Source organism: Balaenoptera ricei, chromosome 2 (assembly GCF_028023285.1).
Source record: "Balaenoptera ricei isolate mBalRic1 chromosome 2, mBalRic1.hap2, whole genome shotgun sequence".
Classification (NCBI taxonomy): Eukaryota; Metazoa; Chordata; class Mammalia; order Artiodactyla; family Balaenopteridae; genus Balaenoptera; species Balaenoptera ricei.
In genome coordinates, this window is record NC_082640.1 from 159,579,126 (window position 1) to 159,595,076 (window position 15,951).

The following is a 15,951-nucleotide window of genomic DNA, read 5'->3' on the forward strand; positions in this document are numbered from 1 at the left end:
AAATCTTAACACAGCAAAAATATGGGGAGGACATACAATTGTTTTATAAAAATATGCATACTTCCTATAAACCTAAGGAGTTAGGCTTGCCAGTCTGGTAATAAATACCGTCCCAGAAACGTGAGCCCCAGTAAAAACATACTTAAATAGCTGAGGCTTGAGTATGTGTTGTATTCCTCCTTCATCTTAACATCTGGCACATGAGAAGAAAGAGGTTAGGTCACTGAGGCAGTTAAATATAGGGGATCCCTTTAGACGTAAGCAGCACACGACCTCTGTGCCAGGGGTGGAAGTGGGGTAGCAAAAGGGATGGGTGTGTACCTTAGTTGTGAGGGGGGCTGCTGAAGGCATGGAGGACAGTGCTGAAGCACTGTCTCCGTGGGTGGGTAAGAGACCTCAGAAACGGTCTAGAACACAGGCACTAGGTTAGTTTCATGCCCTTAGCTGAGTGTAGATGGAGGCTGAGAGATGGATATGTGAGATGGTGTGGGGAGGACATTATAAAGCTGAAGGTGTTTGTCATTTAACTTCTTAAAGCAAAGAGCTCTGAATATAAGAAAAAAGAAAAAACAAAGTAGCCTAATGGTTCACAGGGAGAAAGCACCATAAAGGATATACCTATGCCAGCTTCTATGGCTGCACCTACTTTATTGGCAGGTCACTTGCCACAATTGCATCTGCCCTCTAAACATTTTACCTTTTACACTGCATTCTAGCTATAAATCCATTCTGGAGCATAAACCCTTCTAAAATACGGTGTTGGGTGGGGTTAATACAGAGAGGTACCATCTTGATTTTCTCCACCTATATTCACCTGGTCTGGTCTCCGTGAGCTTAGGAGAATCACTCTAGACGAAGGAGGTTTCTGTTACCACATGTCCAAAAAAGAAGCCTGAAACTAAATATGGTTTAAATAGAAAAAACCTTGGGAAACATAAGTAGCACTTTGGGGCAAAGCTGCGAAGGCACTCATATTACATATGTGATTTAGAAGAGAGCCTAAATTTGCTACCCTCCTGTTTTTGGAGGGTATACCAGATTTTTGCAGTCTTGGGCCGTTGAGCTTGTAAAAGCCTGTGGAAGAAACTAACTGGGAAGTTAGAGGTCTAGGTAGCCATCAGGAGTTGGGGAGGGGGGAGAATTTTGTTAACTCCCATAGCTGGGCTCATGTATAACCATATTAATGCATAAATGAATGCTAACACATACCTGATAGTGCATAGTTTAGAAATAAAACTCCCTCCCCACTCCCAGCTACCAATACGACGCCTTTAGGCTATCTCAGAAGGGTAGCAGAATGAATACTTTTTGGCTCCTTCCTAACATGGATTCACTTAGAACTTCTTTTACACAACTAAAGTTGAATAGCAAGATCAGAAAAATAACTCAGCTCTCCTATGGGACTGGCAAGTGAAGGGACCTCCAGAATCTTCCAGCCCTTCCACTTAAGTGACTCCACACCAAATATGGCTTCTTCAAGCCAGAAACAAAACCAGAATCTGGCTTCCAGCCAATCCCCTCAAGCTACTTGAAAGTACAGCCAAAGAAGAGGTAGCAACAAGAACTGCCTTTGATCTCCCTTGATCCTGCTAGTCTCCGTGTGGCTTTGCGACATCTTCCACCTTTCCACCCTCTTTCAGTGCTACTATCATTCCTATTGGCAAAACGAGGGACTTTAGGGTCTTGGAAATGTGGGAGGGAGGGTGGTGCCAAGAAGGTGCCTTGTTTTGGGATAAATGCACTTGGGCCTCTGGAAAGGAGGAAGCCCCTGGTCCCTGAGAGGATGTTAAAAATTAAATATTAAGAATAAATAAATAGCTCCCAAATGACACAAGTCAAGGAATGAAGGCTCCTGTCCCATCTGGCTAGGAGACCTCCCCCTCCCAGGGAAGGATCCAGAAATCTCCAGCATGCAGGACTGAGGGCTGAGCTGTGGATATCAGCACTAGACCAGGTGGGGTGGGGTTAGGTGGCAGCTGCCAAGGGCAGGACAGAGGCAGGCAGGAAACTTGCACCAAGGAGGAGCAGGCTGGGCCTAGGCTAAGCTCCCTTAGCAGCCTCCAGGGCCCAAAGGTATTTGGCAAAAAGGTGGGAAGCAGGAAAAGCCAAGGCTTATCAAAAGCTCCCTCAGGCCTAGCCCTGTAGCAGCCCTGCAGCTTCCTTCCTCTGCACAGTTTCCTTCCCTCCAGCAGGCTGAGAGCTTGCAAAGAACATTGGCTCCTTCCCCAAACATCTGAGAAAACTTTCCAGCCCCAGCAGGCTGCTAGCGAGCAGCAAAGGGATAGGTACCAGTCCTGGTCTCTCTCCCTGCACCCGTTCTGGCAGCCTCCCTCCCACGGAGGACGTGGCCTCTCTGAGGACATAGTCACTGGAGCAGCATGGCCTGGACACTGCCGTGCGGGAGACAGCACAGATGCCAGGCTGAGCTCCCTCTCGGAGATGGCCACCACACTCCTTCCTACGGAGTCCCTCTTTCCGGGGCTTAGGGCAGGGCCTGTACAGGTCCCCTGGGGCGGGGGATTAATGCTGCCTAGGGGGCGCGCTTGTGCTCGTCTCTCCATGGTGACCTAAGGGAGAAAGGGAAACAAAGAGGGAGAGAAGCGACCTCGTGGCGTGGCGGCAGAGGTCCATGTGAGAGGCAGCGGTGGCAGCGCTGGAGCCCCTCCCCAGGGGCAGCCCCAGCGAGCAGGGACTCTCCCAGTCCCAGGAAAGCACGAGGGAAACTTCCGACAAACCAAATGCAAGAGAACTGGATCCTGCAGCCCTTAACACTGCTCCTGGGCCCTGTATAAGTAAAAGAGCCGTTTATTTAATTGTATCCGTTTTGCAGAGACAAGTCCACGTGATCTCTCCCTCCGGAGGTTCCAGTGCTGGCAGGGCGTCTCAGGCTGGAGCAGGGCCCGGAGCCCCGGGCGTCAGCCCCTCTCGCCCGCACTGCTCTCCTCCCTCAGGGCCGGCTGGTGGGGGGAGGCGGCCGCAGTGGCCGCAGCGGCCGCGGCCTCTTTCTCCTTCTGCCTCAGAGCAGCCGCTTTCTTCTCCTGCTCGGCGTGGCTCTTCATGTGAGCGCTGCGGCTCTTCACCTTGTAAAACACCCTGTAGTCGGACAGGAGGGGCTCCAGTAAGAAGTCTGTCTCCAACCCTGGGACCTCCAGGCTAGAGCACCTGCGCTCGCGCGCGTGCGTGCGTGCGTGTCTGTTCTGGGGGCTCCCCGGCCCTTCTGGCTTGCTCCGCGCCACGTGGTCCAGCCCCACCCTCCAACAAGGGGACCGATGGGCTCCTGATTCAGTGCCATCATCCCTCTTCTAAAAGCTGCCAAGGGACGTCACTGCCCGGGGAAACCCTCTGAGCCAATCAGGAGACAGGGCGAAAGCTGTGACTCCTCCTACTTCTCCCCAGGAATCGGCGTCTGCCCCTCCTCCAACCGCAGCCAACCTACCAGGTCCCCGTGGAGACTGGGTCTGCCTTCTTACCTGCCACATTTTTTACACGGAAAAGTGTTCTCCTGATTCTGGCTCTTATTAAATGGCTCTGGTTTTTTCTTCTTCTCCGAAAAAGGAAGTGCCCTACGTGACTTCCCTGGCCCCTCCCTTGGCTTCTCTGAGGCCTGGCCACCCGCAGATCCAGGGGCATTGGATTCGTGGCTTCGGAGGATGAGGATGTCATTGGCCTGGAGAGGGTCAAACAAGGAGAGCTGAGAGACTGGGGAAGAGAGGATCCCGAATTATGGAATATCAGTGAACAGAGGGCTTTTAAAGATCATACACCCCTTCCAAATGGTCCCCTAGCACCCTCTTGAATCTTTCCAGTGACAAGGCACCCACAGCTCTGTTTTCACAAACTGCTGGTACCGTAATTACGTGGGACAGCCCTAGCTGCTACAGGACTTCCTGATGCATCTGACAGGGGTCTTGGTGTCTCTGTTAATGACATGGGTTCATGTTTTCAGTCATTTAGTCTATTCATGACTTCATTCCATAAATGGCCTTCAAATCTGTGTAACATGCCAGGTTACACAGCGGATACAGAGGTGACAGGAGCCCCTGCCATCAGAGAACTCACAGTCTGAAGGGACAGACATGCAGGCAGTTAGCTCATGACAACATGAGCCACCATGGGAAACGCCAAGCAGGTGCCAGAGAGCACAGGATGCCTGGTGCAGACCTGGAGAGGTGCTGCTCAGGGTATGCGAACCATGGACCTCGGGTTAGGGGAGCCCCAGATGGCCATTAGGAGTCACACACGTGTGCACTGATCAAACCCCACAGGAAAGCATTCATAAAAGTTCAGCAGAACTCAGTGGAGTGTGTACACAGAGCACAGCTCTTGGAGAAGGAGCACAGACTAGGCTCAGAAGGGAGCAAACAGCTGTGTGTCTACAGTTTGTGAGGGTTTTCCTGCAAGTTTAAGCGTACAACACAAATTAAACAAACAAACAAAGACTCTCATAGTAGTTCCGCAGCAGACCCTACCCAGCCCTCTCTCTCGGGGGACCTCCTGACACGGAACAGCTCTGGCTGGTATGTCTTGCTTCTTGGCCTGTGATGTGGTGGACAGAACACTGCACTAGAAGGACCTGGGGTGGGACCTCAGGCAAGTCACTTAGCATCTCTGAACCCAGCTTCCTCCATCGGCAAGCTGGGGGCTAACACTTTATGGGGTTATCACGAGGGATGAATGAGATAATGAACAGGAAAGCACTTCGCAGACAACATGCGTGAGGGGCTGTTGCTGTTATTCCCATTGTCTCAGCTCAGTTTCAGAATTCTTGGCAGGGACACAGCTCTCTTAGGGGGAGCCCTGTCTGAACTGAAAGTCAGGAATGCTTCCCCAGTGTCCCACACACCTTCTGGGTTTTCACAAAGCCTTTTTCCTCTGTGACTCAGATACAGAAGCAGTATAGTGTAAAATTAATAGCGGATTCTGGAGTCAGGCTGCCTACTAGCTGTCTTATCTTGGACCTCAATTTCCTTCTCTGTAAAATGGGAATACTGACAGTACCTACTACATGGAGTTATGAGGATAAAATGAGTTAACAGCATAAACTATCTAGTGCTTTCCTGCCATGATGATGATGATCATCATCATCATGTTCCTGCTCTGCCCTCCCTCCCACACCCCTGGGCCCAGCTCCAGCCGTCCTCCTGGCCCTGGGCTCCCCCAGTGGAGGTCACACTTACCGACTCATTGGCCTGTAGTGTCTGCGTGGCTTTGACAGCCGCTGCCCGCCGGCTTCGCTCTCGCCCCTCTTCCTGCTCCCCCTTCTCCTGGGTCTCTGGCATCTCTTCCTCCTCCTCCTTTCTGGTCTCCTTTACTTCCTTCTTAGGCTCTAGGCTCTCTTCACTTGGGGACTCTCTTCTGGGAGGAGGCACCCTTGGGAACTTCTGGGAAGTCTATGGGGGAACAAGAACAGGGCAGTGAGCCTACAGCTCAGTCATGCAGCCATATGCACCAATTCTGACCCAGCCAGGGGCTCACTAGACCCTGCTAGTCCTGCTAGCCTGGCCTGGACCAGTGCGGCCCCCTGTGCTAGACTCTATACTCTCCCACCGCTAATCCGCCTGTAAAATGAGAGAGAGCCTTGAGGCCTGGAAGCCCTCAGGATGAGACCAAGCACTTGAGATGGAGCTGGGGCAGGGAGGGAGCATGCCCGTCCCTCCCCACAGGCCACCTGTCCTCTTGGGTGTGTCCAAGAGACACATTCTAGGGCAGGGTGGTCTGGTGGAACCAGGCAGCAACCTTGAGCTCCATTCTAAGCTATCTTTGCAACGTTTTCTGTATCTCTACCCTCTTCCCATCTTCAAAATGGGAACTAAATCACTCCCTGTCTTAGAGCAGCATGTCACCAAGTGTGGACTTGTGACCCCAAGATGATATTAGGTGGATACACGGACACAGAATTAAATAACATTTAATTTTCACAGAATTGAATAACATTCTCTTTTCAATTCTCTTTCAATCCTGATTATGTCAAGGACAAAGTCTCGAGTTGGTGTTAATGTGTCTTTTATACTGCTCTAGACTTAACAAGGAGAGGTCAGGCCTCATCTCAGAGCCTCGGCAGGTTATAGTATCTGGCTAGAATTTTATAACATTGTCTGGTTTTCAGATATATTTATTTTTACCAGTACCTTCTATGGCAAGCAACACCGGTTTTCTATTTATGATTGTGATATAAAGCTTCCCTTTTGAGTAAAAAATGGGTTGATTTAAAGAAAAATATTAAAAGCACAAGTGGTGTATGGACATGACAAAAATAGTAATGGTGACGTGGTAGGATGCAGATACAGCAGAATTCATAAAGGTGATACAAGAATGACTAAAGTTTAGGAAACAGTGTTAGAGGTCTGCTACGAGGGGACAAGAAGTCAATGCTGGTGCAAATACTGTGGGAAATTTCCCCCAATGTTCTGCATCAACACAATGTATTATTACGATGACACTGGCAGATAGAGAAGGGAACCCAAAGGTCCAGGGCCAGTGTCCGGGACATCAGCTCCCTGGGGCTGTCAGGGACACTGCCTTCCTCTCTCTGCCCTCCAGGGAGTCCTGGAGAGCTTGGCCTCAGGCTCCCACCTCAGCCTAAGCAGCAGAGGCAGGGAAGGGAGTCACCTTAATATCCACTTCAACCTCTTCCTGGGCCGACTTTTCATCACTTGTATCCACATCCCCGAAGGTTAGTGTCCCATTGCGGCCAATCTTCACCTGCTTCTTGTAGGTGTAGTAGAACTCCACACACTGGGCCACGGTCTTGGTTTGGATCTGGTTTGAAGCCAAAACTGAGGTCAGAGTTCCTGGTTCAGCTCACCTGCCTGGGGGCACTCCAGCCTTTCTTATCCCTGCATGCCCCTCCGTTAACCTTAGCAAACACTAAACCCAATAAACCCAGGAAATACAAGCATGTCTCCAACACCTGCTCTGCACAAACCACTGACCAATTCAACACTTCAGCACTATTTTTTTAAAAAAAGCTAAAAAGGACAACATGGAGCCATTGGGGAAATTTGAATACGGATCATGTATTAGAGAGTATTACTGTGTCAGTTTAAATTTCTTGGGTGTGATAATGGTACTATGGTTTTGTAGGAGAATATCTTTGTTTTAGGAAGTATTTAGGTCAAATGTCATGATGTCTGTAACTTTTAATGATTAGTTAAAACAGAGAGAGAATTCCTGTGTGTGTGAGTTTATTTACGGACACAGAGAGACAGCAAATGTGGCAAATGTTAACAACTGGTATATCTGAGAGGTATATGGGTGTTCATTATACTATTCTTTCCATTTTTCTGTAAGCTTGAGATTTTTCAAAATGAAAAGTTAAAGGGGAAAAAGTCTGGGCACCATCCACATTCAAAGCCAGACTAGACCTGGCAACACAGCCTCTCTACATCAATCAGAGCAAACAATTTCATTCCTCTTCAGGGAGCAGTGAGGACAGAGAATTGTCAAACTGCCCTATGTTGGGGAGGAACTCAGGGGAGACTTAACACGAAAGCCCTGGAAAACCTGAAGAGGAAGCAGGAGGCTAAGTCTTGTTCTAACTCTGCCACTAAATGGCTGTGTGGCCTTAGGCAAGGCTCTTGGTGTGAAAGTAGTGAGTGGGATGAGACCACATGATCCCCAAGGGCCTCCCAAGCTCTGAAACCCTAGCCCTCCTGTTTCACAAATCCATTTGGCCACTGGGTTTGGTTTCTGGACTACCTCCCCCCAACCCCAAGCTGTTTTCTCTGACTCTCCCCCATCTCCCCAGACTCCCAGACTGCTCAGCCAACTGCTGGGCTGCACTGGGAACTGGGGTGCCCTGTCCACAGAGCCCAAGGGGTCAGTGAGGGCCCTCTGTGCATGAGCAGGAAGCAGACATGACTCATCTCCCAGGAATGGCCAAGTCACAAATTTATTAACTAGATCCTGTTTACACTTTTACTATCAATTCCCTCTGATCATCTGTTTGCCTGACTAATGGTCTGCTCTTTTCATTAAGGCATTAGGGGCGCCTCAGTGAGCTTCACAAGGCATGTACTTCCCGGCAATATTGCCCAATCAGGGAGCCCAGCAAACGACTGTCCTCACAACAGGGCCCTTGTAGGAGAATTTGTCAGCACTTGGTCCAGGCCCCAGGGCGTTCCTGGTACAACCTACAATCCCAGGAGGAAAGAGCACATTCTGAGAAGTGCTCTTCCCTCAGCTGTCCACACAGCTCACTCTCCCCATAGCCCAGGCTTTGTGAGACAGGGCTGGTGGGAAGATGCAAGCCCTTGGATTAGCAGATCACTCTCCCGGGAAGAACACAGGGGGAGGACAAGAGAATCTAGGAAAACTAGGCCCAGGCTTCCTCTACTCTGTCAGCTGAGTTACTGGAAGGAAGCCCCGGGCCTGACAGGAAGTGGGCAGAAGCCCTCTAGGTCAGTTATAGTCACTTGCTAGCTCTCGGTCCCCTCATCTCGGGGTGATTTCTCCTCCCACTAATTGTGGCCTTTGAAGTACTCCAGCCCCTTAGGATGGCTCACCTCTGCTTGCAGCCCTCCTTCTCTTCCTATTCTCCCTTAGGCAAGTCACTATTTATTTGGTGCCACTGGGTCTGGTGCCCACTCAGGCCCCCCTCTGGACTGAGACTTCAGAGTATGGCCACGCTACCCTAAGGTGAGGGAAGGGGCTTAGAACCAAGGGGGAAAAGGGCTGATCATTTCCATTCTTGTTTTGTTTAGAAAAAAATGTCTCTGGGGACTTCCCTGGTGGCGCAGTGGTTAAGAATCCGCCTGCCAATGCAGGGGACATGGGTTCAAGCCCTGGTCCGGGAAGATCCCACATGCCGCGGAACAGCTCAGCCCATGCGCCACAACTACTGAGCCTGCGCTCTAGAGCCCGCGTGCCACAACTACTGAGCCCACGTGCCACAACTACTGAACCCCGCGCGCATAGAGCTCGAGCTCCGCAACAAGAGAAGCCACCGCAATGAGAAGCCCGCACGCCGCAACTAAAAAAAGCCTGCGTGCAGCAACGGAGACCCAATGCAGCCAAAAATAAATAAATAAATAAATAAATTTATTAAAGAAAAAATGTCTCTGAAGCTACTTAGCGGCATTGACCTAACTGCTTTGTAAGAGGCCTTGGTAAGCAACTGCAGGGTCCCCCACTGGCAGAGGGAGCCCCCAAATCATGCAGGCAGCTCCTGCCCCTCTCTTGCCCCCAAAACAGAGCCCCAGCTCACCAGCTTCTGCACCAAGAAGAAATCCTTCTTGTAGATGGCAATGCCCTTGTTGAACAGCTTCCTCTCAGCCATCTTCCACTGGTCAGAGCCTGCAGGGCAAAGAGGAAGCCAGGGTAGTGAGGGGGTGGGACTGTGAGCACTGCAGGGGCAATTCTGACCAGCAGAAAAGTGTGAGGTCATCTAGCCGCTGTCTCTGTAGGCATTCAGAGCTGGCTCCACATCCTGCTTCTGCCACTTACTAGCCATGTCGCTTAGCCTCTGAGCCTCACTTTCCCCACTTGTGAAACGGGAACTAATAATAGAAGCCACCTCACCAGCTGTGGTACAGACTAAGTGAGACAATGCATGTGGAGCCCTTGGTGATCTACCTGGCACAGACGGGATGTACCACTCGACGGGGGTCGATACCAGTGACGGCTATGATTATGCTGCTTGGTCAATGTCCCTCTTAAAGCACAGTCCCCAGAATGGGACATGGCACTCCAGGGGTCCTCTAAGTTCCAGCACCTGATGCCAATTTGGATGGCACTCCCTGGGTTCCTGACCCTTATACCCACACCCTGGGCTTTTCTACTCGGATGGGCTCCCACCTGCTTATGCCCTTCTCCCTTCCCTTGCAGGGTACAGGAAACCCCTTGAGAGCCACCCCAGCTTTGGTGTCAGTTCCCTCACACTGGATCTTGGCTTATCTGCCCCCCACCTCTCCACCCCTGCCCCACCCTGGGCTGTGACTCAGCACTGAACTGAGCCCCACTGATGCTGGAGACCCCTCGAGGCCCCAGGCCCCAGGCCCACCCTGCCAGCCCACCTGTGTAGTGATAAGTTGCCAATGGGTGGTTGTGCAGCCGCAGGGGCTTCTTCAGTAGCAGCTTACTCAGCGTTTCCTGAAAGGGAAGTGAAGAAAAGGTCAAGGCCTTGGCCGGGGTCTTGGTGGGCAAAATTCGGGCCTCTGAGTAGGGTGGGCACTTACTCTTGGCCCTCTTAACTGCGGAGGGGCAAGAGGTCTGGCAGGATGGCAAGGGCATGGGGGTTGGGCTGCTCAGGGCCTCTTAAAAGAGGAAACACATGGTCCCCAAGGCAGGCAGCCACAGATAGAGAAGGCCCTCAGTGACAGCCCTGTCCGAGGGTGGGGACCCACTACCCAGAATCAGAGACTGGGGTGGACCTTGCACAGCAAAGTCTGTAGTTTGGAACCAGGGCTCCCTCTGGCCGACCCCCTACCATCCCTAACCTGGTCAGACCCTCCTGCCTGCCTCAAATCAGCTCGCCGACAGGCCTGGCTCCTGGACAGCACACACGGATCCCTGCCAGCCTCCCCAAGGGGCCCTCCCTCCACCGGGGGCAGTGTCTCACCAGGATGTCTCCCCTGGACTCGTGCAGACAGTGCAGGGCCAGCTCCTGGTTGGTGCCAGCTCCAGGGAAAATGCTGGAGCAGGCAGCTGTCAGCAGGTCTTCCACTGGGGAGGGAGGAGAGAAAAGCACTTTTAGGGCTGGGCTGGGCTGACTGGGTGGGGCGGAGCCTAGCCCACCCACTACCCAATAGCCAGCCTTTGCCTGCTTTGCCTGCTGGCTCGTGCCCTCTCACCTTGCCTCTGCTTCTCCCGGCTGCTCTCTAGGTCCTCCCATGGCTGCCACACCAAGTCGGCCTTGTGGGAGTCTGCGGCTGCCAGGGCGCGGTCCCTCATCGAGGGGATTTCTGCTTGGAACCGGGAGCCCACATTGATCCGTCTGCAGGGGCGGAAAGGGAAGGGAGGGAGGCTTCACCATGTGGGGATGGGGAACCCAACTTCCTCCCTGAGGATGGAGAAGATGCGGGGGTAGCTGGCAGAGGCTGAGCGTGGCAAGGCTTCAGCTGGGTGTAAGGGAACCTGGCTTCTATGAGGACAGCCTGGCAAGTGGCACCTTGTGCTGCCAGAAAGGCAAGGCCCAGAGGTTGGAAAGGGGAGAAGCAGCTCCAGGTTTACAGACAGGGAAAGAGTCTCTTGGACTGCTCTTCTACTTTTCCTCAGAGGCAAATTCAAACTGAGCTGGTCCTTTCCTTCCCTGTGACTTCCACAGAGAAGCTGGGGGTGGGGGGGTGGGGGATCAGTGAAGCCCAGGGCTAAGTGCAGAAGCCCAGAGAGGTCTGCTCAGCCCCCAGCCCACAGAAGCCTCCTCTTCCTCGTAGGGCCCACCTGCATGCACTGGACTCCAGTTGGCCACCCTCCCCCCTGAGTCAGAGGCTGGGCTGAACTTACGGCTCGATGCTCACTGGGGTGGCCTCCCCCATCACAGAGAGGACAGGCGGGGTGACTTCAGCGCTATCTATGGGACAAAAGGTAGGTTAGTAAATGGCACCCTCTGCCCTTCAGCAAAGCCACTCTCTCCAACCCTAGGTGGCTGCTCTTTATGCACAAGAGCCACAGCAGTGACTCAGGTTCACGCTGGGAAATCAGGCACCCTGAGTCCTGGCTCTGCAGCCTGTAATTGTGACAACTAGCTGTGACTTTACCAAATATGTGGGTGCCTCCGTTTTCACGCCTGCTGTTGCTACCTATCTCCCTAGGTTGATGTGAGGATTGAATGAAATCATGCACAAAGCTGAGCCCTCGATAAATATTAGCTACTCTTATTACTACTGCTACCAGTTCCACTACTAGAGCCATGTTCTGCCCTGGGAGCGCCCACAGTACAGCATTAAGTCCAGCATTCAACCATGGTTGCTCTCGTAAAGAGGCTGAAACTTCCGCCACACAAACGAGGTGGTGAAGGAGAACGCTGTTTCACAATTCTCTTCTCACTTCCTTGCTGGGTTCTCTGCCTTGGTTTCTCCCGGGCTAATCTTAACGCCCTGTGTGATCAAGACACTCTCTTGCTCCAAAAGCAAAATCTGCTGACTCCTCTGCAACCTGAGAGAAAACTTCAACTCCTCAGCTCAGTGCTCAAGGCAGTTCCCCGGCCAGCTATGCATCCCACCACCGCCTTGCCTGGACCGTCCATCTTCGCAGGCCGCCCCCTCATGGCCCCTCGCGCTCCCTGCACAGTCCCACCTCTGGGCCTTTGCACCTCTCCTTTCTTCTGCCTAGTGTGCCCTCCCCACCTGCTTCCTAGTTCAAGCTCAGCTTTAACCCCACCCTCTCTTCAATAAATGCTTTCCTCACCACTAGGGCTAGCAGCCTCTGCAGGCTTCACGCACTGACTGCTGATTCCACTCTGCCTGAAACCTCTGCTTTCCTGTCTCCCAGGCTTTCAAGTCAACTCCCTAATGACCCAGCACTCTCTTTAGAACAGACCACGGTTTCCCACACATTACTGGTGCCCTCACAGGACCCAGTTCAGGCTTTACACCTGAGTGCAAGAAAAATCCTCATGGATGGACAGACCTCTTCTTTGCCTTCAAGCTGGTCTCTACAGCGACTTCTTCCTGCACAACCCAGGCAGGGAGAGAAGCTTCCAAGCTTCCAGTAGAAGTGGAAGAGCCAAAGGCCAGCCAGCCCAGGGTGAGCCATTTCTCACCCAGGCACCAGAGGGCACCAGAGAGGCATGCCACGATGAGGTCAGGGTCAGAGGTTAATCCTGTGACCGCACTGCCTCACCCCTGTGCTACCTCTGGTTGGGATTACTCTCAATCTTCTCTATCACACTGAGATAGGATTATCCCATTTTTCAGGGGAAATGAGTTCTTGTGTGGAGTGGGCAACATTTTTCAGCAATTCACCACCCAGGCCAGCCAAAATGTCTGCTCTGGGCCAAAATGACTGTTCAAGAGACCCAGGAAACAGGATCTGCCACCTAATATTAAGAACAAATGTGACACGCCAGGCACAATGTAAAGTGCTTTACGTGTGTTAATGCATCTGGACCTCACCACAACCCTCTGAGGTAGCTATTAGGTTGAACCATAGGAAACTGCTGTTTGTGGTTCTAAACATAGCTGAATACATATTGGCAATTTCATCATTAACCAAACACTACTAACATCCTCATTTACATGCTGAAGAAACTGAGACCCAGGGAGTTTAAATCACTTCCACAGGGGATGGAACAGTAAATGGTGGAATTGGGATTTAAGTCCAAGCAGTTGGGCTGACACCTCCTCTCCCCAACCCCAGCGTGTACTTGAATCAGGACAACCTCCTTCTCTCTCTCAAAGGAGACAGTAGAGCCCCTTTTCCCACAGCATTCCAGCCCAACCCCAGCAATGCCAGAAGCTGAGTCTTCCCTACCCACCGCCCTCCCACAATGCCTGCCCTCACGGCTGCCGAGGGGGGGGTCACTCACTAGACCGGAGCAGGGTGCGATGGGCACTCTTTGGCGTGATGGGAGGAGGGGCTGGGATGCTGCTGGTCGATATGATGGCATTGAAATAGAGTCCGGAGCCTTCCCGCACAGGGCTGAGGATGGGGGGTGGTGTATAAGGGGGCAGCTCAAAGCTCCGCTCGGAGGGGTGGTCAGCTAGGCGGACAGGGGAGCGCAGGTGGCTCTGGTAAGGGGTGATGTTGGAGTAGACGGGAGGGGCGATGAAAGTGCCCGCCTTGGTGGGGATGATCAGAGGCTCAGGCCTCGGCCGCTGCTTTGGTTTCCGCACTGAAGGTTCCCCCTCCAACTTGACGTTCATGTCCTCAGCCTGGAGAAGGAAACAGACCAAGATGGCTCAGCCACCTACAACCTGGGAAAAACTGAAGTCTTGACCACTGCTTGCCAGTTTCACCTTTGGAACTTAGTCTGCCCACCACACCCACTAAGGCAAGCCTGAGACAGGAAGCAGATCCAAAAGCCCTTCTTATTGTCTCCTCTAGGGCAGGGGTCAGCACACTGTCTCTGTCAAGGGCCAGACAGTATATATTTTAGGCTTTGTAGGCCACACACATATTCTTCGGTGCATATTCTTCTTCTCCTGACCCCACCCCCTGCCCTTTTAAAATAATCCTTTGAAAAGTGTAAAAAACTGTCTTAGGGCTGGATTTGGTTCACAGGCCATAGTTGCCAACCCCTGCTATAAAGTATGCTACAGGGCAGGGAACTATTGTAGTTAAGGGCCAGGCCCTGGAACTGGATTGCTTGGACTGGGATCTACTTCCTTTAATTATCACTTAAAATACTTAACTCTGTGTGCATTATCATTTTTAACATGGGAATAACAAATGCCTACCTAATGGGGTAGCTATGAGGACTAAATAAATTAATACATGGAAATCACTGAGAACAGTACCTGGTACACAGTAATTACTCAATCAATACTGACTGCTATCACTACTTAAACTCCAAGCTCTGCATTAGATGGAGGCCCATATCGTGTACCAAGACCCAAGCTAGGCATGGGACCACAGAGTGAACAGGACAGCCCTGTCCTTGAAGAAATTTTATTCTCATAGTATTAGTCCTACTTTTGCTGTCAAAGGTTAGCCCTCCTGGCTTACACTTCTCCCTGCTTGGTATGCCTTGTGGGCCTCCATACAGAATAGAGGGCAGGGCTGTACAGGAATAGAGGCCTTTCCTTGCTGCATCCCTATCCTCTCAAGAGAGAATGGAGCCCTACACAAGTGAGTGGCATTGATCATCTCCCTGGGTGCACAGGTGAGACTGGCCACACTGACTGGGCCCAGGAACAACAGGCTTTCTCCCCCTCCCAGGTTCCAGCTCCCACAGGACCTTCCAGCAGAGGGCCCTGAGTCCCCATGAGGCCTTGGCCATGTCTTTTAGCCATCTGTGCCCTCTCTGCTCTTCTGCAGACTAGGAAGAAATGACATTGCTCATTCTCTCCCCCTTAGGGGAACAATATGATTGCACAGAAAAAAATGCAGTGGAGCCAAAGGCCCCCAAACTTCTAGACAAGAAATCCAACATGAACTCAAGCTAGCTGTAATGATTTGTGATTTTATAGGGAAAATGGATTTAAACTATTCTAAATATTTGACAATATTTTTCATATTGATTTTTTGTTTGTTTGTTTATTTATTTATTTATTTTGGCTGCGTTGGGTCTTTGTTTCTGCGCACGGGCTTTCTCTAGTTGTGGTGAGCGGGGGCTACTCTTTGTTGCAGTGCATGGGCTTCTCATTGTGGTGGCTTCTCTTGTTGTGGAGCACGGGCTCTACGAGTGTGGGCTTCAGTAGTTGTGGCTTGTGGGCTCTAGAGCGCAGGCTCAGTAGTTGTGGTGCATGGGCTTAGCTGCTCCGCAGCATGTGGGATCTTCCTGGACCAGGGCTCGAACGCGTGTCCCCTGCACTGGCAGGCGGATTCTTAACCACTGCGCCACCAGGGAAGCCCTCATATTGATTTTTTAGGTGTGATGATATTGTGGGAAGGGAGGGAAGGAGGGAAAGAAGGAAGGAAGGAAGGAAGGAAGGGAGGGAGGAAAGAAGGAAGGAAGGGAAGGAGGGAGGAAGGAAGGAAGGGAAGAAGGGAGGAAGGAAGGGAGGGAAAGAATCCTTATGTATGGGGTACTTCAGGTACAAAACCAAAGTATTTATGGATGGAATGATGTGATGTTTGGGATTTGCTTCAAAAAAAATCCAGTGGCAGGGAGAAGTAGAGGTACAAATAAAAGAAGATTGGTTGTATTTTGAAAACTATAAAAGAGGGTGATGGCTAAATATTAGGACTCATTATACCATTTTCTCTACTTCTGTGCATGATTGCAAATATCTGTAACACCGAGAGAGAGAGAAAGAAAGAGACAGACCTCCCCAAAAGCCTAGTAGAGTGAGTGTCCTCAGGCAGGATTCAAGAGATCCAAATTCCAGGGCTAGCTCTGCCACTACTTGG

At 51.5% G+C, this 15,951-nt stretch overlaps 1 protein-coding gene across 5 annotated transcripts in view; it reads right to left on the reverse strand.

The window, feature by feature from the left end:
• Positions 1–2,789: 2,789 nt before the first annotated feature.
• MIDEAS (mitotic deacetylase associated SANT domain protein) overlaps positions 2,790–15,951 on the reverse strand; it is a 63,677-nt gene continuing 50,515 nt past the window's right edge. For all 5 annotated transcript variants that reach the window (XM_059914614.1, XM_059914615.1, XM_059914612.1 and 2 more), the window contains 10 exons: positions 13,466–13,811; positions 11,443–11,509; positions 10,791–10,933; positions 10,559–10,662; positions 10,014–10,089; positions 9,206–9,294; positions 6,610–6,759; positions 5,178–5,390; positions 3,471–3,667; positions 2,790–3,093 (listed from right to left, as the gene is read on the reverse strand). In XM_059914614.1, the coding sequence (XP_059770597.1) occupies positions 2,916–3,093; positions 3,471–3,667; positions 5,178–5,390; positions 6,610–6,759; positions 9,206–9,294; positions 10,014–10,089; positions 10,559–10,662; positions 10,791–10,933; positions 11,443–11,509; positions 13,466–13,811 (1,563 nt within the window). In that variant the 3' untranslated portion in view covers positions 2,790–2,915. The remainder of the gene's footprint in view (positions 3,094–3,470; positions 3,668–5,177; positions 5,391–6,609; positions 6,760–9,205; positions 9,295–10,013; positions 10,090–10,558; positions 10,663–10,790; positions 10,934–11,442; positions 11,510–13,465; positions 13,812–15,951) is intronic.